Source organism: Mytilus californianus, unplaced genomic scaffold (genome assembly GCF_021869535.1).
Source record: "Mytilus californianus isolate M0D057914Y unplaced genomic scaffold, xbMytCali1.0.p SCAF_12, whole genome shotgun sequence".
NCBI classification, from domain to species: Eukaryota; Metazoa; Mollusca; class Bivalvia; order Mytilida; family Mytilidae; genus Mytilus; species Mytilus californianus.
In genome coordinates this window covers 12,114,225-12,141,851 of record NW_026262604.1, presented here as the reverse complement: position 1 = coordinate 12,141,851, position 27,627 = coordinate 12,114,225, and the positions used below count along the sequence as shown (strand labels likewise).

At 32.8% G+C, this 27,627-nt stretch overlaps 1 protein-coding gene across 1 annotated transcript; it reads right to left on the bottom strand.

Annotated features, from left to right (window-relative positions):
• Positions 1-26: 26 nt before the first annotated feature.
• Positions 27-27,627, bottom strand: LOC127721357 (FMRFamide peptide receptor frpr-18-like). The gene is made up of 3 exons (XM_052228115.1): positions 27,532-27,627; positions 2,586-2,652; positions 27-1,225 (listed from the first exon to the last, which is right to left on the bottom strand). Exons 2-3 carry the CDS (start codon positions 2,623-2,625, stop codon positions 252-254), a joined length of 1,014 nt encoding a protein of 337 aa, XP_052084075.1. The 5' UTR covers positions 2,626-2,652; positions 27,532-27,627; the 3' UTR covers positions 27-251.

Genomic DNA, 27,627 nt, shown 5'->3' with positions numbered 1-27,627 from the left:
AAATGGTTGACAAAAATGTACCTGTCCAGTGACTTTTAAGAGTTAAACCCTACAATTTGGTCACGCTCTTAAATTGTCCGTTGGTAAAATTTAAAAAATAATAAGAAACTAAGATTTCAAATCCCTCAGGCAAAGTTGGCCTTAGATGAAATGCGCTTCGGACGCATGACATTATAAAGTGTTGTTTTCATTTTTCTATAAATTTATATCAAACAAAAATGGTTTCATATTTTAATGCATGTACCACAATCTCACTGTAAACGCATAATTTCCTCTCTTGTTTTCGTGGTTGATATTGTCGAACGTCTCTCAAGCGAAAAAATACGTCTTAGTTCGAACCGGAAAGACCGACCTGATAAAATATAAATAAAAAAGTTAACACCATAGTTACAATGAGATATGACGGAGACAAACTGTTGGATAGGATAGAGAGAGAAAAACATCCGAACATTCGAGTTTTCCATGGCAACCATCCATATAAATGATATAACCACCAATGGTAACATCGTGATAAGGTATGTGAAGGCGATGGCTAATAACATAACTGTTGTTTTATGAGATCTCGCTACAACACGTGATCTTAAAGTTAAGCTGACAGCCGCTTTTCGCACGCAATATATCTGATAAATCACTAGAGTGTTGCATACCAAAACCAGTAAAAACGGAAGGGTAAGTACCAGTGTCAATTGATAGAAATAGATATGTAGTTCGATATACTCTGGATGCGTATACGTATTACCTTGACAAAGTCCACCGATGTTTTTCATCATGATAAAACGGAATGTTTGGGTAAAACACATGACCACGAATGTTGACATAATTGTCACAAACGCCCCTGTTTGAGTTCTAATTAAGGTTTTCCTGAATGGCAAGCACATGGCTACACCTCGCTCAGCCGCCATTCCAACAATTAGCCAAGATGACATGAGATAACACACGTGTTCATAAAAACTAAATAACTGACACGAGAGGTCGCTGTAATACGTAAAGACGCCATCTTTTTCATTGTCAACCATCATTTCGTGAATCAATGTTATTTGCCGATTTATCAAACAGAGGCTGTCGAATACTGCCAACGCACACAGGAAGTGACTGTAAGACTTCCTTCGAAGAGACTTGGTTTTCATCAATAAAAATGACATAACATTTCCACAGATTCCGACGACTACGATGATTGGAGTTATTATCTCCTGTATCCAAAATCCCCATTTCGCTGGTTCTTGACCTATGAAAAACATCAAAATATTTTGTTTAAAGCAGAGATACTGTATATCATATTTGTTTTTCGTACATAATCTAAGCCATTGCATGATTTTCTCATTTGAAACATTTTGTTATGTCGGGGATTTTATAGCTTACAATACGGTATGGGTTTTGCTTATTGTTGAAGGCCGTACAATGACCTATAGTTGCTAACACCAACGTCATTTGGTCTCTGGTGGATAGTTGTTTCGAGTCATTGGAAATCATACCACATCTCCTTTTAATGTTATTTTGACTATTATGAAGGTCGTTTCATTTGTGCTCTTTATCTTCTTTATTTGATTACTAAGTAAACTTTAAATGTTCTTTTATATATCAGTTTATACTTTACTAATAAGTATACAAAGGTTAATGAAGTTATTCTCTTCACTTGACATTACATAGATAAGTATACAAAGGTTAATGAAGTTATTCTCTTCACTTGACATTACATAGAGAGAATAACAGGAATAATAAACAAATATTGGACAGAAAAATCGACCAGACAAACTACCATTACAATGACTTCGTACTTTATTTGGCCTTTTTATTTTTTTTTTATTCGAGCGTCACTGATGAGTCTTTTGTAGACGAAACTCGCGTCTCAATCCTTGTATCTATGATGAGTTTATTGACCCGTCCGAGGAAAAGGACGTACACAACAATACAGACTAATCCTGCCTTAGAACTGGAACAAAATGTAGTTTGGTTAAATCAGTTTTACGTGCGTACCGCCAATCTTTGCCCACCTGCTAGATTATATGTCACGAAAGTAAAACACACAAAGAAAAGCACACAGTCAATCTGCACACAGGATGACCACAACATGTACAGCTAGCCAACTAAAGGTAGCTGCGGTTGTTAATAATTGTTTATATCCGTTTTGCGGAACAGGAAAAAGGAAAAATTGAAACTCCGAATGACTGTCATACAAGAAAGATGACTAACGCAAAATCAAAATTGGATTGACTCGCCGATTTCCCATGAGAGTTGGCTTTACGAGATCAGGGATAGGACCGCCATTTTCTTTTTCCTACCACGGTTTTTTACTTTTTTGCAGATGAATTTTTTGTTTGTTTGTTATTTGTTTTTTTGTTTTTTTTGCTTTATATTACCGAGGAATATCTTTCATATTACAGTCGTAGACCTTTGAAGAAGGTTCTATTGTACTTTTGGGTCCTCAATACTCTTCAACTTTGTATAATTTCATTTGGCATTTTCAACTTTTTGAATCGAACGTCACTGATGAGTTTTTTGTGGACGAAGCGCTCGTCTTGCGTACAACATTTTAATCCTAGTATCTGTGTTGAAGTTTATTCACATTGTTATATGTAGTGACTTACCGATAGCTAACAGTGTTTTGTTTGTACCATTCAAATCCATATAGATACAATTCCGAATGGATGTATGCTGAAAATAGACAGAAGACGGTCAGTGATATCTTTTTAAATCTTAGTCAACAGTAGTTTACCGATGTTCAAGTTTCATAAGTCGATTAAGAAGCTAAAAGGATTGATTAATTGATTGATAGATTGAATCGAGTTTAACGTCACTTTCAGCACCATTTGATATTTCATGGCGGTCAGCTGTTATTGGTGGAGGAAGCCGGAGTGCCCAGAAAGTACCACCGGACTTAGACAGGAAAACTTACGATCCTAGTAAATTAAGATTGGAGTAAGAGCACATGCCACGTGTGGGATTCGAACTCACATTCTCAGTGTTGACAGGCTAGTTATATAGTAGCATTTGAGGGCAATCACATGAACTCTTAAAGGAGCAAAACCGGTTGCGTTGACATGGTAATTGTCTCCCTCTTTGCAAGCATTAGCCACCATGTGAATCAACATTCACATGGTGGCTAACATTCAGTTAAGGATGTAGTTAGGTGAAATAAAAAAAAACTAGAATTTAAAATTGATACTATATTAAAGTCAGAAGAGCATTAGCTTGTGCACTTCCAAGTAGACACAATAATCTTGTCAGTTCAAGTTCGCCAACGCAAAGACTTAAAGAAACAGCATAAATTATAGTAAAAGAATTTATTCTGACGAAGAACATATTTGAACCAAGCGTAATTGCGCTGATTTTGCATAAAATGACTCTATTTAGATTCAAATCGTTATATTTCCATCAAATTATCGTATTTCCTTTGGTAGGGTTGGAAATTGCACATATTTATACAGAAATGCTTGTGCACTTCCAAGTAGACACATTAATCTTGTCAGTTCATGTTAGCCAACATAAAGACTTAAAGAAACAGCATATAAAGAAAGAATTTATTCTGACGAAGGAAATTTTTTAACCAAGCGTAATCGCGCTGGTTTTTTTCATAAAATGACTCTATTTTTATTCAAATTGTTATAATTCAATCAATTTTTCGTATTTCTTTTGATAGGGTTGAAAATTGTACATATTTATACAGAAATGCTTGTGCACTTCCAAGTAGAATAAATCAGACATAATGATCTTGTTAGTTCAGACAAGTTCGCCAACGTAACGACTTAAAGGAAGAGCATACACGTAACAGTGAAAGAATTGATTTGACGAACCAAGCGCAATTGCGCTGAAAAGGCGAAGTTATTCGGTCTTAGAAGTCGATAAAAATTAACTTTATTTTTACATGGTATGCAAAAGTTCGATTGAGTAATTAGTCCTCCTTCCTTATCAGTTTTGAAAAAATAAACTTTTGAAATAATTTTTCTGGTGATAATCGGAGAGTAGCGCGCCCACGTGATAGACAACATAATCAAGTAATGCTTTTCTTGTACTTTGTTGAGGTCATATTATTCGAACACAACATGTTGCCAAAGTAAGGTAGGAGTCCTCACACATGTGTCAGGCTTGATTTAAATATATAATTATTTTTAGGAAAAATATGTTTTGTTAATGACGGAAACAAAGACAAATGCAAGCTGATGCAAGTTGATTAGGTACTAGTAACAGTTAAAATTTATTGTCATTCATTTATTTATAGAAACGTGGTCAAGTTTCAATCGTTCGTCGGTGATCGTACTATTGTTTGTCTATTTATTTTAAAACCATGCAGAATGAAACTTTTTTATACTAAAAATCCAACAGAGAGGAAAACAGAAAAAAATGACTACCGGCGTCATTAGAGGGTCTGGATGGGGTCCTTCATTTCTGTAGTCATTTTAAACCATTTTTTTCTTCCCCTATATATTTAAGCACCCGGATTTTCTCTATTCTTTCTATTCTTTTTTTTTCGGTCCATTTTCTGTATTCTGTCTATTATTCTCTATTCTGTAAACCTAACCCAGACCATAGGCGGATCCAGGTTGAAAAAAAATGGTTGATTATATAGGGAATCACTGAAGCATGACTGGAGCGGCCCCCCCCTTTTAGGTCAGTCAGTGGGCCCCCCCTTATGAAAAGTTCTGGATCCGCTACTGCAGACTCTCTTGTTTCGACGTTGTCATAATATATCTTATAAACAAGACATGTCTTTTTAATTGAAATAAGAATTATTCTTGTGTAAGTTCCTTAAAAGGTGAGCATTTGTCTGTACACATTGTGTTTTCTCATTAAGAGCTAAAATTACATTTATAGTGGATATGTTAATTAGAAGACGCTATATTGATCTAGAATGTCAGATTTTAAACAGTTTCTCGTAAGACATAATTTAGGCAACATCTCTACATTAAGCATGTAAGAATTCAATCAGAATCACATAAAACATATTAATGACAATAGTTGTACGCATTATACAAAAGGAAAAAGGCCGGAATGCAAGAACATTGTGAAAAAAAACTAATCATGCCATTGGACGTTTAACAGCCATCAATCCGTAACGAATCTCAATGTGGAGCAGGATCTGCTGACCCTTCCGGAGCACCTGAGATCACCCCCAGTTTTTGGTGGGGTTCGTGTTGCTCAGTCTTTAGTTTTCTATGTTGTATAAATTTCTTTTCTTTATATTTTAGCATCCCATTATTTTCTATTCTTTATTTTTTGGACTAATTTTCTCTATTCTAAATTTTTTTGCCTTTTATTCTGCACATTTTGTCCATTATTCTCTATTCCGTAAACTCCATCAACACCCTCATTTATTGAAATTTTTGACTGTACTTATAAATACATTGAACTCGTGAAATTTATGTTTGAGAATTGCAATGAAATAGAAAGAATTGCAATTAAGCATAATAAGCGAATATCAATATGTTTCGTAATAAATCTATATCATGAGGTTCTGGATTTTTTTTTTTTTGGGGGGGGGGGGGGGCCTTCATTTCTGTGTTCTTTAATTCTTTAGGCCATTTCTCTCTATTCTTTATATTTTAGCACCTCATTATTCTCTATTCTTAATATTTTGGGTCCATTTTTTCTCTATTCTTTATTAATTTTGCCCATTATTCTCGTTCATGTAAACCACCATCCACACCCTCTGTTATACGTTAGGATCAGTGTAAGGGACCAGTACAGGACCGGAGAGGTATTTTCGGCTATAAGGTGCCATAGGTCATTTCTGTATCCGTTCCTGAGTGCGATGAACATAAAACACAATGGAACCCACCTAAAAAAACAGTTTCAATAATTGGTTGCTCGCAGTAATTTCTCTTGCGCTACAACTTTTATTATAATAAATACATCGGTAGTACATGTACTGTCTTCTACGGTTCGATAAATCACAATGACATAGACACTAAATATAGCAGCAACATGATATAAAACTGACAAACTTCGTAGCAACTGTGAGCACCTTCGACACTGATATATTTAAATCCTAAACTTTATATATCATCATATTGTCATAAAACCACACACGTACGAACCTCTAAAACTGTTCTTGTGACACATGTACATAGCATCAAACCTTACATAAATAGCAAGAAGTGTTGTAGGTATAAGATGTAGTCTTCTCGTATCTGAGAGGCGTCAGCCACGAAGATATTAGACGACTTCATTTGATTTACATAGAAGTAATAATAATTATTTTATCTTTTCTCTTGTTCTTAAAAGAACACTTAGTATTGAAAAAAACAGGAATAGTGTCATTATCTCAAAATTACCAAATGCAGCAACACTTTCAAAAGATGTTTTATAGTTATGGATTTGGAATGAAATTTGAATTGTGTCTATTTTCCTTTCATCAAATTGACAAAATTGATAACACTGCTTTTGTATGACAATATGAATCGCTGTACTATCGTGTCTAGATCTTTTCTTGGTTTAATTGCCAAAAACCTAAACTTGTTGCTGATAAATGATAACACTTCTATGTAAATCTAGTTATACATGTTCTCCATAGATAAATCATACAATTAGATAGCAAAGTGAAAAACTAATTCAAACGAAATGAAATATACATTGTAAATGTATCACACCCTATTACCAACTATCTGTTCTGCAGACGCAACAGGCGATAAAGATCCAACTCTAATGTGCACGATGGCAGAATCCATTGTATTGCAATGGCAATTGGAACGACAGACTAAAAACTGCTTCTGTAAACACGATTGCAAAAACAACTGTTTTTAATGACAAACGAGAAAACAGATCCTATTTAATCTGCTGAAGTGATAGCTGGTTATAGGATGTGCGTATTGTTATTCGAAATAATTCGTAATTGACTACGTGAATCAATCTGACAGATTCTTATTTGTTTTATTTTTAAATTTAACAAAATTTATTTCAAATTATCCTGTTATAATTACCTTAGTAGTATAGGAGAGCATATGGGAGGGTCTGGATGGGGTTTACAGAATAGAGAATATTGGGCCAATACTACAGAAAAAAGGGCCAATTAAATAAAGAATAGATAATAATGAGGTGATAAAATATAAAGAATAGATCTAGAGAATAATGGGCAAAATTTATAAAGAAAAGAGAAACATGGCTTCAATCACTTTACTATAACTATTAAAATGTGTAACCTTCTAACACTTTGAATTCTACAAGTTATATATTTTCAAATTAACACAAAATTGAGATCTGCATTTACTACTGTCTCAGCATAAATATTTCATAATTTAAAATTTGTACATAATGCATATAAAAAGGAAGATTTTCAATTCATGAGGGTCTGGATGGGGTTTACAGAAAATAACCCAAACAAATATAACGAATTCAATTATTAAAGAGAAAGAAAGCCAAAGAAAAAGGGAATGCCAAACGAAAAATGGCCTTAAGATTAACGAAAATTAAAGCAATACTTTCAGCGTTCAAATTCTCACTGCTTTAACTGATGACTTATATTTGATATGTTCCGAATAGATAAATGGCGGGAAATAATTTGCGGCAAATTTAATCAACGGGTGTATCAAAACTTAACAAACTAGTCAGAATAGGTTCAAATGAATGAATATTAGATGAATCTTAATAATATTCTGACAAGAATACTAGAATGACATAATGAAAAAATGTGCTGTTACTTATTGCAGCTGTGTGCATCTACTTATAACACTAAGTTTGACATTGAATGTAAAAGATATTACTAGATAATTGCAGCTGCGCACATTTATTTGTTACAATAAATTTATATAAACATTAAAGTTGCACCTTGATTCAATAAGATCAGTTAGTTATTTAGAGGTCAACACATACATGTAGATATCAACAGAATGCAGGTGTCTCCACAATATGTAAGGCTCCAACGTATATAATATTTAACGTTGTAGGCCCCAGACGTTAGTACTTACGCACGTTATTTCGTCAATGCCGTCAAATCAACCAGTCCACACCGATAAACAGCTTTTCTATAAAAATCAAAACAGTCAAGCTATATAAAATTTATATCCACAGACTAGGCAGGTATGACTGTCTAAAAAAATCAACAAATTGTTTTATAATTTTTTACAATAGTCTAAAATAAGGACAAAAATATTGGCAAAACGTCAAAAAAATGCGTGTCAGAAGACGTAACAGACTATACGCCTTATAACTTTTACAGGGGTGTTTGTGCTCTTCTAAACAGTGCAAAATCGGCGAAAAATCGCATGAATGATATGCAGCATATATAAAGTATTAAGTCTTTACTGAATTTACGTTGATGCAACGGCCAAAGCTGATTTTTGGCAAAAAATAATAGTATGGTCAGATTTCTGAAAATGGTAAGTTTTAAAAAATTATAGGTTTTTAAAATATAAGATTATATGAAATTTCGTTTTTAAAAATTATGCTCACAAAAGTACATAGATAGACCATTTCAAAACCGATTTTTTAAAGCACTCACACCACAAGTAAAAATGCAAGGGCTTCTGGCAAATGTCTTGCAAGAATGTCCAATGTCTAATTTTGCCGCTTTTTACAAGTAAACTGTCAGTTGCGACGTCATTTATTTAAAAAATCGATTTGTTGCATACAAAATAGTGCTTTTCCGTAATTGTACTTTAACCCTACAAAACAGTTATTTACTTTTTGATAATTAGCGTAGTCAAGTTAAACAAATCCAATGTCTTGCAAGTTTGTCCATTGAACGATTTTCTTACGTTTTCAATGTCGTCGATTCGGGACGCTATTTATGTCTTTTAAAATCAAATCAAAATATTTGTTTGTTTTTGTGTTTTGGTGTTTAACGCCACTTTTAGCGCCATGTGTTGTGTCATATCGGACAGTTTTCTATGGTAGAAGAAGTCATAGAAACTTGGTTGTAATATAAATTGTAAACCCGTGGAACAGACTCGCAAAATACACAAAATAATATCCACAAATTTGGTTACAAATCTTCTTCTTGGAGGCTTATCGTGTTTCAATTGTGATAACTGATTTTATGGAGCAATATACAATTGCGAGAAAAAACGAATTTATAGGAAATTACAAAAATGGTAAAAATGATTCAAAATGTTAGGATCTCAAATTCGGAAAAAAAAATGATGACCATTGCAATATAAATTGTGATATAATCGAAGACATTGTTGAAAAAGACATGATAACTGCGGTTTTGGCAAACGATATAGATTATGAGTAGTAATAGTATCGACAAGACCACAAACTATAAAAAAAAACATATTTCCGATGACTGGGGTTGTTCTTTTAGCTGTATTACGAGAGGATACAAAAGCAGCCATTTATTTTCAAATTTGTGAAACGTAAAACTGCGATTTGTTATTTCTCTGCAGTAAGATTCATATGTATAGAACTTGAAAATGAAAATAAAATCGTGTGCTTGAATAGTTACTCCTCTATATCATACAAAGCTTTAAAACATGTGGGATGAATACAACTATTTTTTCATTTCTTAATTTAATTGTTCCGTTATTAAAAAAACTTTGCCTGTTATTACGTTCTATGTCATTTGGTCTCTGGTAGACAGATGTCTCATTGGCACTCATACCACATCTTATTTTTATCAAGACCTTATTATCTTACCCAAATACATATATTGTTTTGTTTGTTGCTTGCGTAACTTCCAGTGGGAAATATTTCATGCATATTCAGTACAACCAAACATTTAGAGGTATCCATATTGATGTGCAGAAAAAAATTTGCCAACGAAAAAAAAATATCCTCAATTATCTGCGTAAAACGTCAGATTTTGACGTTACTAATTGATACGCAATATCGTGCGTTACGTCACAGTGATATCAGCGTTTAAGATCCCTCACGTGGCAGGTGCGCTGGACTCCAATCTTAATTGACTATGATTGTCAGTTTTCCTACCGAAGGTCATTGGTTCTTTACGGGCACTCCAACTTCCTCCACCAATAAAAACTGACCGCCACGAAATAGCACAAAAGAGCTGAAAGTGGCGTCTAACACCAATCAATCAATCAATCAAATCAGCGTTGAAGACGATTAAAAGTTCAAAAAGAGTGGTTTGGGACTTGCTTATTTTTTTCCTTTTCAATAAAATCACATTTTCAATGCATCTAAAAATATATCTGACTTTACAAGACTGCAGGTTATTCCCAAACTCCATCTATATATAAATACCGGGTATATAGGTGGTAAGGGAGCTAACATTTGATTTTTATGTGGGGGCTAGGATGAAAAATTTTGTCCTACATTTTTTTTAGTTGTAATCTCTGTCCTGCCTTTTTATTTTTCACTCTATTCGGTACTGCCTTTTTTTTTTTATTAGTTTATCCTGACTTTTTTTACATAAATTGTCATCTGCCTTTTTTTTTTTTACTCAAAACTCCTGTCCTGCCTTTTTTCAAATTTCATCCTAGCCCCCCCCCCCCCCCCCCCCCCCCCCCCCCCCATAAAAATCAAATGGTAGCTCCCTAAGGCAGTATTTCCTTGGCCATAGGAATAATGAGAGCCTTTTTAGAATTTTCACCACTTTCTAACACTGCCCAAGAACCACAGTTAACTCAGAAGTACTTTCATTATAATATTCAGAAATTAATTTGAATATGTATGATGACAGTCTACTTTTTCTCATCTGCTATCTTTATAAACCTACGGCCACTTGTACTTTTATGTTTTTTATCATGCAGTAAATAAATAATTTAAAACATTCTCAAAAATTCATTTTCACCTGCATGTAAAATTATTTCATATTTTTCTACACCTGATTCATCCCTCAGTTTGGGAAAGTATGTTCAGTAGATACTGTATTGTTTGTCCAATCACAGTGTTCAGATACATTGACTAAGTAGGGTGCACAAAAGAGGAAACCTAAATTCCGGAATGTAAATACTACCGTACCAATTCAAATGAGAAACCCAACGGCCTGATTTATGACAAAACAATAAAAAAAGATATGACAGATACTTCATGGAGGGACATAAAGGGGGGTATCTGCACGGAAGAACGCGAAATAAAATTGCCATTTCACGATGAACGAACAATTAAAAATTTCTTGCACGTTGATCTTTTTACCGATTTCACGAAACACGGTGAATAACGAACCTTTTTCACGGCTGCACGTGAAATAAAAATGGCAAAACACTTGCACGAAAATAACCCTTTACCATCCTCTACATGTAGTAGCAACCAACGACAAACACTGAATTACACACTCTTGACTTTGGTCAATCTTTGAAAGAATATGACAGTTTTAAACATAAAAAATGGCCTTAAGATTAGGGAAAATTAAAGCAATAACTAAAGTTACTTTTTCGTGAAAATTCTCACTGCTTCAAATGATGACTTATATTTGCAATGTTCCGAATAGATAAATGGCGGGAAATAATTCGCGGCTAATTTAATCAACGGATGAATCAAAATTTAGTAAACTAGTCAGAATAGGTTCAAATGAAAGTAATATTAGATAAATCTTAATAATATTCTGACAAGAATACTAGAATGACATAATGAAAAATGTGTTGTTACTTATTGCAGCTGTGTGCATCTACTTATAACACTCAGTTTGACATTAGAATGTCAAAGAAACTACTAGATAATTGCAGCTGCGCACATTTATCTATTACAATAAATTTATATAAATATGTCAGCGTCTACAAAGCCGTGTAGAAAGACAAAGCATAACTTAAAGTTGCAACTTGATTCCATGAGATAAATTACTTATTTAGAGGTCAACAAATAGCTATCAATAGAAGACAGGTGTCTTAACAATATGTAAGGCTCAAACGTTTGTTTAACGTTGTAGGTCTGTCCGTCACAGTGATGTCAGCGTTTAAGAGCCCTCAAGTGGCAGGTGCGCTCGACTCCAATTTTAATTGACTAGGATTGTTAGTTTTCCTACCGAAGGTCATTGGTTCTTTTTACGGACACTCCAACTTCCTCCACCAATAAAAACTGACCGCCACGAAATAGCAGAATAGTGTTGAAAGTGGCGTTAAACACCAATCATTCAAATCAGCGTTGATGACGATTAAAATTTCAAAAAGAGTGGTTTGGGACTTGCTTATGTTTTTTCTTTTCAATAAAATCACATTTTCAATGCATCTAAAAATATGTCCGACTTTACATGACTGCAGGTTATTCCAAAATTCCATCTCCTATATAGCTATATAGGTGGCACGGCAGTATTTCCTGGGCCATAGGGATACTTATAACCTTTTTAGAATTTTCACCACTGCCCAAGAACCTACGTGCACAGTTAACTCAGAAGTACTTTCATTACAAGAAATTATTGTGCTGTTACGGAGTCTCCCATGGCAAACAAATCATCATAAGTATAAACCCCTCAGGACTCTCGCTATTGAATAAATTGAAAAACAAAAGTTCAAGGTCAAAGGTCTATCACTAAATGTTCTCAAGTTCTAATCATTTGAAAATTAAAAAAAAGTAAAATCTTACTGGGTTCTATAATAAACCCCTTCTTTTCTTTTTGCCCCTCAAAATATCCCTTTATAAACCCCATTGCACAAACAAAACCCTTATTCATTGCATCAATAGACATGTTAGTCTAACATATTGTGGAACCCTAATTTAACTTGACAAGCGGTTGGAAAAAGGTGCGGACAAGTTCAAATTAAAAGCGGTGGAAGAAGAAGAAGAACTGAGTAAAAACAATACCCTTGTGCTTTTAGGTCTTTGAATACAAAATTTAAAAATATTCTCAAAAATTCATTTTCACCTGTATGTAAAATTATTTCATATTTTTCTACACCTGATTCATCCATCAGCTTGGGAAAGTATGTTCAGTAGATACTCTGCCTGTAACCGAGTACGGCAGAAAGTGATTTTCCCCCGATTACAGTACTGATTTTCCCCGATTGATTACTGATTTTTCCCGATTTTCCTATGTAGAGAACATCAAAAGGGTAATTATATATGAATTAAAGAAAATCTGTGTCAATAATTATGCAACCTCCCTTTTCATTCATACATTTTTATCATTGACCTCCCATGGGCAATATGGATTTTAATGACCAATCCTAAAAACAGAAACTTTTCCGAAGCAAGGATGTCATGGGAAGTGATTTTCTTATATTATTCAAATATCTAAATGTTATTTCTCTAATTATAGAATACTTTTTCAAATGTGCAAATTAAGTTAACTTAGAGCTGGAAGAACTTTTTTAATGAGATTAGGAAAATACTAAAAAAAATATGATTTCAATTTCTGATGCAGTGTACTGATTGTCCACTATCAGTGTACAGATTGTCCCAGAGAAGATGAAGTTAATTACAGTTTTTCCCCGATTTTCTCTTATAGTATCATAAGGAAAAAGGTTCATTCTAAGTTTTATTTTTAACTGTTACTTGCAAAAAAATATCAACATAGCTTTAATAGCTTTCTAAAATTGTCATCTTTGAAGAAGCTCACCATCAGAAGACACATCCATCTGAAAAACTTGTCATTTGGAGAAGACTTGAAGAGGGTGGTGAAAGATAACATACCATGCATTCATTCCAGAACTTCTTGACAGAGAAGGAAAAACTTTTATTAAAATACAAGATGAAAAAATTATAATTTGTAAATTATCAACAAATACACCACAAAAGATTATCAAAAAAGGCAAATCATCACAATCTCTAACCATTTCAGACAATTTATCAAATTCACCAAACTATGAATCCATGAAATATACAAACAGTAAGTTATGAACCCCAAGCAAGAAGAAACCTGTTTAAAGTTTCTGAACCAACCAATGAAATATCAATGAACAAAAAAATCTCTAATTCAATTTTATAGAATTACAGGTTTGCAGGAAAATTTTTCATATATTCCACTATTTTTATTAGCACATGCCTAAGTGTAATGAAGATCCACATATTAGCTTTATTTTTGAAGGATTAGCTTTTTCAAAATCGGGGACAATCTGTATAGGTATCAGGGAAAATCTGTAATCAACACAAGCTGATCGGGGACAATCTGTACACCAAAGCTCAAGTTTAATTGCTAGTTTTTTCCCATTTAAATGCTTATTTTGTCCAAATTTCTACTTGCATTTTTCAGATTATTATATTTGAACAAAATTTCATGAACAAAAATCTAATTTATATTCCAAGTTTTCTAAAAGCAGACTAAAACAGATTTTTTTTTACTCAAATCAGCTACAACAACATCAAAACAAAGAATAAGGAGGTCATGATGTAACTTCAAAGCAATCCCACCTCAGGATATCACTTACTAATGACTGCTGACCAGACAGAATAAATGATCTTTAACCAATTGATTAGTTCAAGCTACTTAAATTGAATAACAGAACTATAGTGTAAAATTTATCATGAAAAATCAGTACAAAATCGAGGAAAATCAGTACTATAATCGGGGGAAAATCACTTTCTGCCGTACTCGGTTACAGGCAGGGTATTGTTTGTCCAATCACACTGTTCAGATACATTGACTTAAGTAAGTTGCACAAAAGAGCAACCTAAATTCCGGAATGTAAATACTACCGTACCAATTCAAACGAGAAAACCAACGGCCTGATATATGACAAAACAAAAACAAAAATATGACAAATAGTAACTAACGACAACCACTGAATTACAAACTCCTGACTTTGGCCAATCACTGAAAGAATGTGACGTGTTATATTAAACGTGTAAGCACTGAACTCTCCATTGACATAGGACAGTGGTGTAACAACAAAACATACAACTCTAGCTATGAACTTGCATTGCTTGCTTTCATAATACGAATGCAGCGGAACAGAACAGAACAGATTGATATTAGCTTTTATATGTAAAGTAATTACATGTACTTACTTTTATTACAAAATTATATTCATTTTAACTTTTATATGTTCCTTTTCAATCTGAAAATACGTAAGTGAGGGTTTGAACGGGGGGTCCTTCATTTCTGTATTCTTGATTTTTTTAGGTCATTATTTTCTATTCTTTATATTTTAGCACCCGATTATTCTCTATTCTTTATTTTTTCGTCCTATTTTTTCTATTCTTCATTTTTTTGCCATTTATTCTGCACATTTTGCTCATTATTCTCTATTGGGTAAACCCCACCCAGACCCTCATAAGTCCTTTCTTCGCTTGTCTTTTGCTAAAATAATTATGATCTCTGTTTTATTGTTTTGCAATCTTTCATTGACGTATACCCGAAATTGTACGATTACATTGTTTTAGTCACGAGTTGGTTAACCGTTATGCAATATCCGTTAGACAGATGACACAGGTGCCACATGATCAGCAGGATCTGCTTACCCTTCCGGAGCACCTGGGATCACTACAGTTTTTGGAGGGGTTCGTGTTGCTTAGTCTTTGGTTTTCTATGTTGTGTTTTGTGTACTGTTGTTTGTCTGTTTGTCTTTTTCTTTTTTAGCCATGGCATGGTCAGTTTATTTTCGGCTAATGAGTTTGAATATCCCTTTGGTATCCTTCGCCTCTCTTTTAGGGGCTATATCTTTTAAAATCAGTAAAGGTTTTTGAAAGATGGTTCGCCGCGATATAGCTTTTTTGTGCTGATTCGGCGTAAATCAATCCCCAATTAATCAATCAATGAAAGATGGTAGTTTCATCAATGCTTTAAAGCATTCTGGTGAAACAGTTGTGAGAATTACCTGTGTTGCTTAAAAGCTTAGAATACATTTATGAATGTGGTTGACATAAACACACAATTGATTTTCAAAAGTTATGTCCTTTTTAAATCTGTGTATGACCTATATGACCTAACAGTAAAGTACCTGTATGTAATATAAGCAGTAAAGTACCTGTATGTACTATAAACAGTAGAGTACATGTATGTACTATAAACAGTAGAGTACATGTATGTACTATAAAAAGTAATGTACATGTATGTACTATAAACAGTAATGTACTTGTATGTACTATAAACAGTAAAGTACCTGTATGTACTATAAACAGTAAAGTACCTGTATGTACTATAAACAGTAAAGTACCTGTATGTACTATAAACAGTAAAGTACCTGTATGTACTATAAACAGTAGAGTACATGTATGTACTATAAAAAGTAATGTACATGTATGTACTATAAACAGTAATGTACTTGTATGTACTATAAACAGTAAAGTACCTGTATGTACTATAAACAGTAAAGTACCTGTATGTACTATAAACAGTAAAGTAACTGTATGTTGTTTTGTTTTACAACATCTGCTTAAAATCATTATTGCAAGTATAACCAAATATGACATAACAGTAAAATACATAATTATAAGTATTTTCCATGTTTACAACATATGCTTTAACTCATTATTGCATGCATGACTTAAATGACCCAACAACAAGTACATGTATGTACTATACTATATTCAGAATATTTTATACAACATCTGCTTAAACTCATTGTTGCATGTATCATCTATAAAACCTAACAAATAGGTACATATAAAAATAAGATGTGGTATAATTGACAACGAGACAACTCTCCACAATTGACCAAATGACACAGAAATTAAAAACTATAGGTCACCGTACGGCCTTCAATAATGAGCAAAACCCATACCGCATAGTCAGCTATAAAAGGCCCCGGAATGACAAATGTAAAACAATTGAAATGTATGTTATATACTGTATTTTACAACCTCTACAACATATGAATTAGGCTGGTCCTCTCCCATGCAACATACGGGTATCTGAGACACCCTTGTCTTGTATCTGTCAGATAAAGGACAGGGATCCAGTCTACACATGAAGGAGTATGTTTATGCGCACGAGAAACTTGTTTAACCCGACCACAATATTATGTGCCAATACCAAGTCAAACTAGTCTGGTCTATATGTTGTTCCTTTTTTGTTTCTTTTTTCCGGATTGTTGGGTGTTTGTGGTTGGTGTAGTCTGTTGTACAGTCCAAGGCTTTTAATTCTTGTTTTCTTTTTTTTATATAGCTCGATATTTATGCTGATATTCCAACAAAATATATCATCTATAAAACCTTACAAATATGTACAGTCACGTATGTACATGTAATATACTGTTTTTTTACAACTTCTACAACAAAGGATGTAGGCTGGTTCGCTCACTTGCAACATACGGGTATCTGAGACACCCTTGTCTTATATCTGTCAGAGCCAAACAGATAAAGGACAGGGAAACAGTCTACATATGAAGGATTAGGTTTGTGCGCACGAGAAACTTGTTTAACCCAACCACCATAATATGTGCCAATACCAAGTCAGACTAGTCTGGTCTTTGTATTGTTCGTTGTTGTTTATTGTTCTATTTTTCGGATTGTTGAATTTTAGTGGTTTTTCTTGGTATGTTGTACTGTCCAAGATATTCTTAATTCTTGTTATCCTTTTTAAGCATTGCAAAATGTATGTTGACATTCAAACAGAATATACGATGCATACTTTTTTTCTGTGTGCCATGTTTCCGTGATGACAAATTTTTCGATATGTATACAAAAGTTTAAAAAAATATATCCAGATTGTGCACCTTCATCCTATAAGAGGGTCTGAATAGGGGGTCCTTCAATTCTGTATAACTATTCTTTAATTTTTTAATCAATTTTTCTCTATTCTTTATAAATTTTGCTCATTATTCTCTTTTCTGTATATTTTAGCACCCCATTATTCTCTATTATTTATTTTGTGTGGCCTATTATTCTCTATTCTTTAAGTTTTTAGCACTTTTTTCTACACCATTTTGTCCATTATTCCCCATTCTGCAAACCCCATCCAGACCCTCCTGTAAGATAAGTTAATTATTTATAGTTAATGAATTGCAAATTTAAAGTTGTAGATCACCATAATATCAGGTTTGAAGGCGATCAAAAGTTCAAACAGTGTATATTGGTATTTTCCTCCTCAATAAAATCAGATTTTGGTTTGTATATCTAAAATATATCTGACTATCTATGACTGCAAGTTATTCCTTAACTCAATCTCCAGTACCTATTAACCATGCATAAAAATATATTCCAATTTGACATATCATCAATTTTTGTAATGAATACCTTAATTATCTATTAATTATTTATTTCCCCTGTAATTTTTAAACTTTAGTCGATTTTTTTTTAACGCCACTGCATATAGCAGATTTTAGAAATAAAACTAACATTGACTAAAGCGGTTTGTGTGTTTAATAGCAAAATTGACGTAAAAATAAATTCATTGTAAATGATAAGTAATATGTTTGTTTACGTAGGTGGAAAATACAATATGTTTTAATCCATTTGATCTTAACCTATTTATACATACATAATTTTCAATCTGACAAAATTTACCAGTTTGTTTGATTCAAGCTTTTGATGTAATATTTGTCGTTGTTCAATACAGCTGTGACACATACATGTTACGGTAAAATTTGGTAATAGGTATTTTGAATATTTACAAAGCTACTCGGAATATCAAAGAAAGATATAAGGTTCGCAAATTTAATAAATTATAACTTTATTTGCAAATTACAACCATTTGAGTCGAGAAAAACACAAAATACAAAACATTTCAAAAACAACATACACAGACGAAAATAACAAAAACATAGTTATGCTAATGTAACTTTTTATTGACATGGACTTAATTTTCGCAATTCTAACTAGAGGCTCTAAAGAGCCTGTGTCGCTCACCTGCATCTTCAACAATGGCCACTTTTAGTAAAAATCATTATTAAAGGGGAATAACTCTACTAAGAGTTAACTGACAATTTCAGTCATGTTCATGTATTTTTAGATCTTATCCTGCTGATAATTTTTCCTCTTCAAAGTTTATATTTATCTATTATAGTTTTCCAGATAATAGGCAAAAAATGCAAAAAAATAGCGTTAAAGGGCAATAACTCCAATAATGAGTCGACTGAAGATTTCGGCCATTTTTGCTTATTTGTGGATCTTACAAATGTATCTTACTGAGCATTTGTGCTATTTTAAGTTTCTATCTATAATCTATTACAGTTTTCAAGGTAATAGGAAACAAACGGGAAAAATCGTCATTAAAGGGCAATAACTTCAATAAGGAGTCGACTAACAATTTCGGTCATGTTTGACTTACCTGTAGATCTTGTATTGATGATCATTTTTGCTATTTAAAGTTTCTGTCTATCTTTTATAATTTTCGAGATAATAGGCAAAACTTTTAAAAAATGGTAAAATTCATCATTTTAGGACAATAACTCTTATAAAAAGTCGTCTGACAGTTTTAATTTTATTGAACAATAGTTGGAGCTCAACATTTTGAACAGTTTTGCTCGTGTCAGATTTTCTCTGTTTATAGCGGTTTTCAAAATAAAAGGCAAAACTTGCATTGTTCAATAATAACTCCTATGTTCTATTTTTACATGTAGCCATGTCAGCCATCTCCAGGCGGGGTCATCGGACATATTTTTTAAACTTTAAACTAAATACACCAATGATGATTGTGGCCATTTTTGATTAAATTTGGCCCAGTAGTTTCAGAGGAGAAGATTTTTGTAAAAGTTAACAGACGTCTAAGGACGACGGACACCAAGTGGCGAGAATAGCTCACTTGGCTTTTTAGGCCAGGTGGACTCAACATTGCTTTACAAAGTCATCAACTGCTGATTCAAGTTCAAGTTCAGGACTTAAAAATAATTTAGCTTAAAAGGTGGAACTAGATTTTATATAATTAATTTTAAGAAATATCAGACCCATGAAAGATGATTTATCTTTACAATCTAGAAAAAGTGGTATCATAACATTAGTGCGTTTTTATTTTATCATTCAGGATTATTTGATTGTTCAAAAAAATTAGATTTCGTGTATAATCAAATGTTAGTTTTAAAGTATTTGGTTTGACGGCTGGGGATTGAACTCTTGACCTTTTGCACTTGAGGCAAGCACCATATTGTGAAACACGAGAGGCTAAATATAATTAAAAAAGTCACCCGGAAAACTATAGACACGTAAATTTGATTTTTATGTTTATTTTCAAAATTTGAATTATCAACTCATCCCCTTTCCCCCGAATGTGACCTACCGAATTAGACATATCACCGGGGTTGTACATAAATGAGCAACACGACGGGTGCCACATGTGGAGCTGAGGATGCTTACCCTTCCGTAGCACCTGAGATCACCCAAAGTTTTTGGTTGGGTTCGTGTTACTCGGTCTTTTGTTTTCTATGTTGTGTTTTGTGTACTATTGTTTGTCTCTTTGTCTTTTATTCTTTTTGTGGCCATGGCGTTGTCAGTTTATATTTGACTTGTGAGTTTGAATGTCCCTTTGGGGTATCTTTCGCCTCTCTTCTCATAATATACGTGCAGTAATAAGTAATGTTGTACACACTTGTACGAAGTAAGTGAAATATTTCCGTCGTATTCTCTACCTTGATACCGTTTATCAAAGATTCAATTCTGTGTCTTTTTAACCTCAATTTAAGAACGTTGTTGTGCGTTTTTGTTTAAATATTTTGTCTGATAGTTTTATTCTGGTGCTTTGTTTGTTTAGATATGACCTTTCCTCATAACTTTCGTCCAGTGATCATTTACAAAAAAAGGAAAAGGAATTATTGACATTACTTCGTAATTTTATTTTCATTTAATAGTGTTGTAGTGGGCTTTTGTTTGATAATTTTGTGGTCGAATCACCAATCTACAGTTTGGAACACTACAAAATATCGTATTTATCTAGATAACGATTGGTTATAATGTTATTGAAACTTACCCGAATTGCGTTGCAAATAGTCCAAATAAAAATGAATTAAGGCATTATTTCATATATAAGTTAACAAAGTACTTGTACATATAGTTTTAGGTTACTTTAAGTACAAAGGTATTAGTTTAATAGTATAGTTTTAATCAGTCAACCTGTATTTTCCCTGTCTGTAAAACCGACATAAAGTATACATTTTAATGGATTTTTATTGAATCAAACTTGTTGGTATTTTATTAATCCGATTAGAACGTCGTTGAGTCTGGAGTACCAACATATTTACCAACACAATACGATCATTATGTATCTGTTTCCGTCTGGGAAAATCAAAGAGGCAACCAAAAAACCCAAAGGTCGAGGAAACATTATTGCAATAAGAAAAAAAACTGTTACAACAGACAGAAAATATAGATTGAACAAAACCCCAAAGTGCCTAACATTGAAATATTTTACCGCTAATCTTCATGTGAAGTTCCCCATTCCCATCCCCTTTTATTTAAAGAATTGAATGGTTCTATTGTAGTTTTATTAGAGTGTAAAAGAGATTACCGAAGCAGTTTTTGTATAACGCGTGGGAGCGCTTCATTCTAAAAAAATGTGCGCGCGATCAACACTTTTACAACTCTATAAAATTACAAATAAGAAGCATTCAATGCAAATTTAGAATAAGTGATTATTCCCTCGCCATTGAAACTGGAAGATATAAAAATAGTCCACGCCCTCAAAGACTTTGTAATAAGTGTGAAGTTCTGGATGATGAATCCCATTTCTTTTTATTATGTAAAATAAATAATGATTTAAGACATGACTTTGTCTTTTTTAACGATTTAAAAACCCAATACAAAGATTTTTCTGATAACAAAATGAAATATATTCTAAATCCAACTACTAGTCAGCAAGTGAAATCTTCAGGCTCCTTTATAAAACAGCATTCATGAATGTTGAATTTTATTGAGAATTGCAATAATTATTTGATATTGGAATGCCTCGTGATTTCTTTCAGCTAATCATAATTATGCATTTTTAGGAAAAATACACGTAATATTATTATTAACTCGTACAATAACAATTATTTTCCTATCTTTGCGATGAGTTAAACAATGACGAAAGCAAATCTGTTGTATTGTTATCTTCTTTTGATATAAGACTGTAAACTGAGTGCACACAGTGTGGAAACAGTCGGAATTTAAGAGACTGGATGTCGTAAATTAACTTTAAGTGTATTCTTAGCATCTAACGACGTCACTGAGAATTTCAGTAATTAGCATGTGGTGTCATTTACATGTATTTAGAACAGCTAATTAACACTTGATGGCTCTCATGATAAAACAAATTGCTAGGAATAAAACCACTAATTCGTTTTCAATTTCTCATTTCTTAGTAAATTCAAACATTCATAGCTAGTTTGTCTTAAGTTTAAATAAAGTGACAGTCATTTGAAAAATTGATATAGAAATAAGAAGATGTGGTATGAGTGCCAATGAGACAACTCTCCATCCAAGTCACAATGTGTAAAAAGTCAACAATTATAGGTCAAAGTACGGCCTTCAACACGGAGCCTTGGCTCACACCGAACAGCAAGCTATAAAACTACTTTAACTGCAGAGACGAACGTACTGGTTTCAAAAGGTTTGGTACTACAAAAACCGGTACTGGTCTGAACAACGAAAAAATATGCCCTCCTTTTCAATATTTTTTTTATTATTCATAACAAAATTTCAACAAGCTTTTTCTTCAATGATCCCAGGTCCTAAAGCTTCCATATGATACCAAAGTATCCAAATAGTTTACTTATTTACAAAGTTACGGATATACGTAGGAAATAATATCTTCTCATCATTCTTCAAATTGTTTTTCAGTCAGTGCTGTTGTTCCACAATTTTCCTATCTAATGTACTTAGATTGTTGTTCATTTTAGAACTAAATCTATGCAAAGAAGTAATTTTCAGTTCAAATGTGGTGAATTATGTCTTGATTTTACATCTTGTTATAAATATCTTGGTGTACTTTTGAATGAATTTTCGGATTATTCAATAATTGCCAAAGAATTGCATAAATCAGCTAATAGAGGTCTTGGTGCTATTAAAGCAAAATTTTGTAAAACTGGTGGTATGAATTTTGATGTATTTACAAAACTATATGACTCTTTAGTAAAACCCATTTTTACATATGCTTCTGGTGTATGGTTAATTAATATACATTGTATAAATAGTTTGCTAAGCATTGCTTGTAAATTTTTCTTAGGCTTAAGCAAGAGAAGCAGTAATTTAGCTGCTAGAGGTGATATGGGGTTTTTGTCATGTGATGCTCTATTAAAAGTTGAAGTTTTTAAACTATGGAATCGTCTTTAATGTGACAATACTAGTATCACTGTGTACTGGGTAGCTATACGATGGTATTTGTACAGTAATGTAGTTTTTCTTAGACAATGAACAGAGAACCAGGCCAAGGGTACCTATATCCGGTGGTGATGATACACAGTGAGTATATTATGTAAAAAGGTTCATACCTGGGCGATTAGAAGAAAATCGTCATGGGATTATAGAGTGTTACAGTTAGCTCGTAAATATAATTTGATTGAAACTGTAGAAGATGGTGTTAATTTGAGTAATCTATGGGATTTTATACAAACTTTTGAAAAAAAATCTTGGTATCACGAGTTATAGAATGATAACAAATATATCAATGGTTATACATTAAAGAAGATTTTATAGATTGTTTAAAACTTGTATTGGTACGTAACCTTATGTAAAGTTTGTTAATAATTATAGATGCCACCGACGTATTTTGTCACTATTCAGAGCTGGTTCGTTACACTTAAAGTTTAAACAGGTCGATATGCAAGACCACCAGAACCTCTACAAGATCGTTTGGGTATTTTTTGTGATAGTGGCCAAATTGAAGATGAGAAGTACTTTCTTTTTAATTGTTGTTTTTACTCTGATATCAGACACGAATTATATGCCAAAGCCTATCTTTTAAATGTTGATTTTGATTATTTATGCGATATTTGAAAAACACCGTTATCTTATGTGTAATGAGAATATGGTTCCTCTTTTAGCTAGTTCCCTTTATACTATGTTTTACCGACGAAAATACATGTATGTCGTAATCTAGAAATTAAATATGTATTTTTTGTTTTATTTATGAAATAATTTTTACATGTAAAAAAGATGTCTTTTTATGTATGAATAAAATGTCTGTTTTAATGATAATATCTCATAAGTCGTTTTCGGTTGGCATCCTTTTATTTTATGTATAAGTACGTCTAAACAAGTGACAACTCTACGACAGATCCATGTATTGGATCACCAGTGAAGGTGATACACGGCTGAAAACACATATCTTATTCATTATTACTCTAAATATCAGCACAACAATGTTAAATCTGCAAATTTGCGGAAGCAAATTTTTGTTCTTCCCTTGCCGGGATTCGGACTCATGCTATTGAGATATCGAGACAACACCGCCTGCACTGTGTCCAGCGCTCTAGACCACTCGGCCATCTAGACTGAACTAAAAATTCAGCTTTCGGTGGCCTAGTGTTACCTTTCCTCGTCAGTAGAATCTAGAGTTGTACGTAACACAGTACATGATATATATTAGGCATGAAAATGGAATTGATTGCAGATTATCTAAATTATATATATATAGATACTGTAATGGATGGTGACACTTTAATAAAATAAATTATCTTATCTTATCTTATCTTATCTTACAATAGACCTTATCGCTATTTATTCCAAGTTCTAAAATTACAAAACTTTTTCCTGACGTCGCAAACTAGTGGAAAACAGAAGCTATCTGGGACCCTGTTTAAACAATGTATTGCGCATAACAATTTTCATACAGACATGTTCAAATCATCGTAAACACTTCATACATAGCATTTTTATTCCCTTGATTTGTCTTTAAATAATTGGTTCATAAACTATCAAAATTTATCGCTTTCTTAACTTTTTCCTCCCACAGCTCATCACTGATGACCTTAGTATTTGCAACACTTGACCCAAACAGGAAGTTGTCTCCCCTGATTTGACTAAATAAGAATAAGGTATATGGTCGGTCCTGTTATATTTTGTACATCAAAAAATTATAGATTTCATTGTCATTTGATATTGTGCAGATTACGATCATTAAAAAGCCATTTGCACTAAGAAGAGCGGAACACAAATGCATAACTATTTTAAGTTATTTTTATACGACCGCAAAAAAATTTTTGTGGTCGTATATTGGTATGACGTTGGCGTCGTCGTCCGAAGGCCCATTAGTTTTCGCACTCTAACTTTAGTTTAAGTGAATGGATCTCTATGATATTTTACCACAAGGTTCAATACCACAAAAGGAAGGTGGGGATTGATTTTTGGGGTTATGGTACCAACAGTTAAGGAATTAGGGGCCAAAAAGGGGCCAAAAATAAGCATTTTCTAGTTTCCAGACAATAACTGTGGAACGGTGTATGGATCTCTCTGAAATTATACTACAAGTTTCCATACCACAAAGGGATGGTTAGGATTTGCTTTCGGGGATTATGGCTCAAACCGTTTAAGAATTAGGGGCAAAAAAGGGGGAAAAACAAGGTTGTCCTGGTTAATGGACAAATACTTTAGTACAAAACATAATTTAAAGCAGTGTAAGGGAGATAAATCAAATACATCATTGAAATTATCTCCCTTACACTGCTTTTAAATTATGTATAAAGTAATGGTTAATAATCAATTAAGATAATTTAAAACAGTGTAAGGGAGGTAATCCAAATACAACATTTTGGTTACTTCCCTTACACTGCTTTTAAATTATGTTTAAAGAAATGCATATTTATAAAGGAAGACCAGTAAAAATATCTGCAAATGTTGCATCTTTTTTTTTTACAAAAAAATCCATATGAAAGATTTGACACTATATTTTAAATTCTATTATAAAATAGATTAAGTTAGCACTATGGTAAATTTAAATGGGTAATTATGGTTGCAAACTCCATTGGAAATTTGAATTGAGATTATGACCATATCTTGAGGGAAAGATTTTTTTTGGGGAAAAAGGGGGGGGGGGGGGGTAAAAAGAAATTGTCGGGGTCAATTTTTTCTCATTTCAGATTTCAGAAATTAAAAAGAATTATTCTTCAAATATTATTTTTTTTTCAAATTTCTAATATTGAAAAATTTCAAGAAGTAATCTTTAATTGCACAGTGTGGCGCATTAGATTTGTAAAATCTTTGACCACATTTATTTATTTGTTATGCCGAATCTAACCGTGTATTTAGATTTTTTAATTTTGGGTCTAGTTTTCAAATTGGTCTACATTAAGGTCCAAAGGGTCCAAAATTAAACTTTGTTTGATTTTAACAAAAATTGAATATATGGGGTTCTTTGATATGCTGAATCTGAACATGTATTTAGATTTTTGATTTTTGGCCCAGTTTTCAAGTTGGTCCAAATTGGGGTCCAAAATTTAACTTTGTTTGATTTCAACAAAAATTGAATATATGGGTTCTTTGATATGCTGAATCTTACCATGTATTTAGATTTTTTATTTGTGGGCCCGCTATCAAATTGGTTCATATTGAGGTCAAAAGGGTCCAAAATTAAACTTTGTTTGATTTCATCAAAAAATGAATTATTGGGGTTCTTTGATATGCCAAATCTAACCGTGTATTTAGATTTTTAATTTTGGGTCCTGTTTTTTAAATTGGTCTACATTAAGGTCCAAAGGGTCCAAAATTAAACTTAGTTTCATTTTAACAAAAATTGAATTTTTGGGGTTCTTTGATATGCTGAATCTAAACATGTGTTTAGATTTTTGATTATGGGCCCAGTTTTCAAGTTGGTCCAAGTTGGGGTCCAAAATTAAACTTTGTTTGATTTCAACAAAAACTAAATATATGTTGTTCTTTGATATGCTGAATCTAAACATGTATTTAGATTTTAGATTTTTGGCCCAGTTTTCAAGTTGGTCCAAATTGGGATCCAAAATTAAACTTTGTTTGATTTCAACAAAAATTGAATATATGGGGTTTTTTGATATGCTGAATCTTACCATGTATTTAGATTTTTTATTTGTGGGCCCGCTATCAAATTGGTTCATATTGAGGTCAAAAGGGTCCAAAATTAAACTTTGTTTGATTTCATCAAAAATTGAATTATTGGGGTTCTTTTTTATGCCAAATCTAACCGTGTTTTTAGATTTTTAATTTTGGGTCCCGTTTTTTAAATTGGTCTACATTAAGGTCCAAAGGGTCCAAAATTAAACTTAGTTTGATTTTAACAAAAATTGAATTCTTGGGGTACTTTGATATGCTGAATCTAAACATGTGTACATGTTTAGATTTTTGATTATGGGACCAGTTTTCAAGTTTGTCCAAGTTGGGGTCCAAAATTAAACTTTGTTTGATTTCAACAAAAACTGAATATATGGGGTTCTTTGATATGCTGAATCTAACCATGTATTTTGATTTTGGACATTGGACCATAATAGGTAAATTAAAAAAAATGAAGTTCTTAGACCACATTCTGTCTGTGTCAGAAACCTATGCTGTGTCAAATATTTAATCACAATCCAAATTCAGAGCTGTATCAAGCTTGAATGTTGTGTCCATACTTGCCCCAACTGTTCAGGGTTCGACCTCTGCGGTCGTATCAAGCTGCGCCCAGCGAAGCATTTTATTACTATATATACTGGTATATGATGTTCTACTAGTTTGTAATGTTTGCATTGTTCAACCCCTCGGGGTATAAATATACACTTCTTAATAAACGATATTAAAAAAGAGGCGAACGATACTTGATTTCGTAGTTTTGCCAAAGTTCGCATAAATGCATTTATGAATAAAATTTACACTTCGTTGTACATTTAAATTCGTGTTTCGTGCATACCAACGAAACCCACGAACATGTGTGTACCATGAATAACACAGTATAAAATGCTTTGATCTTTTACTTACCTTATATTAAATAGAAACCGAGCTCTGACCGTTTAATGCCGAATAATCCAGTAAGACTAAACTTTGCTAACTGTTGACTGAATAACAAAACACGAA

Bases quoted from the DNA above. Each gene is read 5' to 3' on its own strand.
- LOC127721357 (XM_052228115.1), bottom strand. From the start codon at position 2,625: ATGGATTTGAATGGTACAAACAAAACACTGTTAGCTATCG. The intron at 1,226-2,585 runs GTAAGTCACTAC...TGTTTTTCATAG, and splicing joins CAAAACACTGTTAGCTATCG to GTCAAGAACCAGCGAAATGG.